This window comes from Delphinus delphis, chromosome 4, assembly GCF_949987515.2.
Source record: "Delphinus delphis chromosome 4, mDelDel1.2, whole genome shotgun sequence".
NCBI lineage: Eukaryota > Metazoa > Chordata > Mammalia > Artiodactyla > Delphinidae > Delphinus > Delphinus delphis.
Window position 1 is genome coordinate 133,681,745 of NC_082686.1, and position 2,160 is coordinate 133,683,904.

The window sequence follows — 2,160 nt, forward strand, 5'->3', positions numbered from 1 at the left end:
ATCCCATACTCTTTCCCATAGTTTCCATATGGTTCCCATTGGGGATGACTCATTCCTTTAACGAAAGGAAAGTTTGGCAGAGGTAGGCCAGAGTGGTGGAGATGGGGTAAAGGGAAGTTCAGACACTTTGAATTAATGGTAATTTCCACCAAGGTGTTTGTTCTAATAATTTCCACCTTCTAGAATCCACACATCCTCAGAGCCCATCAAGTCAAACCTATGTCATCTAACCATCCCTGGTTTCCAAACAGCTGCAATACATTTACTTTGATTCTCCTGCATGTGTAAAATATTACCCAAAGGCCAGAAGATGGTGTCATGCTAATGGACGATGGAATCCACCCTCCTTCAGGGGCCTAGGAGAAATCCTGGTGAGACTTCCCCAGGGGGACCGAAGTGTTCATCATTCCAACCAGGAGATTTTTTAAAAATAATTATTTAGGGGGGTCTGCGGCGCCGAGCGGACGCCATGGGCCGCCTGCACTGCACGCAGGACCCCGTGCCCGAGGCCGTGGGCGGCGACATGCAGCAGCTGAACCAGCTGGGCGCGCAGAAGTTCTCAGCCCTGACGGAAGTACTCTTCCACTTCCTAACTGAGCCAAAAGAGGTGGAAAGGTTTCTGGCTCAGCTCTCTGAATTTGCCACCACCAACCAGATCAGTCTCGGGCCCCTCAGAAGCATCGTGAAGAGCCTTCTCCTGGTTCCAAATGGTGCCTTGAAGAAGAGTCTCACAGCTGAGCAGGTCCGGGCTGATTTCATAACTCTGGGTCTCAGTGAGGAGAAAGCCACTTACTTTTCTGAAAAGTGGAAACAGAATGCCCCCACCCTTGCTCGATGGGCCATAGGTCAGACTCTGATGATTAACCAGCTTATAGATATGGAGTGGACATTTGGAGTGACGTCTGGGAGCAGCGAACTGGAAAAAGTGGGAAGTATTTTTTTACAATTAAAGTTGGTGGTTAAGAAAGGAAATCAAACTGAAAATTTATACATAGAATTAACCTTGCCTCAGTTCTACAGCTTCCTGCACGAGATGGAGCGAGTCAGAACCAGCATGGAGTGTTTCAGCTGATTTCTGTCCCCCTGCATCTCCACCTCGCCCCCTCCCTGCCCCCTCCTCCTCCCCGGTGACTGCTCAGAGAGGCCGCTCGCCTGTGGCCGCTCCTTTGGGCCTGCTTGCCTCTTGGGAGCCCAGGTGCAAAGGTTTCTGAAAAACAAAGGATTAAGTACTTAAGGAGCCTGATAGGCTGGTCCTGAAGAGTCTTTGTTGAGGGACCCTCCACGACCTATCTCCCAGGTCACGGTTTAGATATTCAGAGAAGCGATTGCATCTCAGATGCAGGGGAGGAAATAAGTAGAGTCACCTCCCTTTCAAAGTTCCAGAGTAAACAAATGGTCTATCGCTCAAGATACGCACTGATGACCTTCCCCCGCAAAAGAACGAGGACTTATTTATGGCTGAGGAAGAGGTGGACTCCGTGAGTGACACACGGGGGAGCCCCCAGCGGAGTTTGTAAGTTTGTGGTGGTGGTGCTTTGCTGATCAGTCTTTAGTGGACACCTGTGTAAGAATACATGCTGGGTCTGCTCTGAAAAAAACTGAGGCTTCACTTCAGGTTTTGCCCTGTTGTGTGTAATGAGGTGGGCCTTTTGAGGCGATTTCAGCTTGTTTCGGTTCAAGCTGACCTTCTCTGGTGGTTAGAAGAATAAAAAAGGTTCTGAAGAAAAAAAAAAAAAAAAAAATAATTATTTATTATTTACGGTTATAGGAAACAAATTTTAAATAAATTTGCATACATGTTTTGTTTCTGTGATATATGAGAGACTGATCAATAAAAGACTGTCAAGTATAAAAATATCAGTGTATTACATCAGGATAAAATTCTGTGGGGGAAGTGAGATGGAAATATAATTTCAAGGAGTAAAAGGAATGATGCTAAATGCCTGATTGTTAAAGAGCTTGTCTTGTACTTTTAAAATGGATGATGGTGGCTGTCACATCAAAATGATTGTTTTTTCGACATCTTCATTGGAGTATAATTGCTCTACAACGGTGCGTTAGCTTCTGCTGTATAACAAAGTGAATCAGCCATACGTATACACATATCCTCATATCCCCTCCCAACCAGGAGAATTTTGAGAGTAAAAAGGGAGGGTTGTG

The 2,160-nt window shown here is 45.9% G+C and overlaps 1 protein-coding gene across 1 annotated transcript; it reads left to right on the plus strand.

Annotated features, from left to right (window-relative positions):
- Positions 1-448: 448 nt before the first annotated feature.
- LOC132424331 (COMM domain-containing protein 7) lies at positions 449-1,146 on the plus strand. Its single transcript, XM_060010104.1, has one exon. The coding sequence runs from the start codon at positions 470-472 to the stop codon at positions 1,070-1,072; it is 603 nt and encodes a 200-aa protein (XP_059866087.1). The 5' UTR covers positions 449-469; the 3' UTR covers positions 1,073-1,146.
- Positions 1,147-2,160: the final 1,014 nt, after the last annotated feature.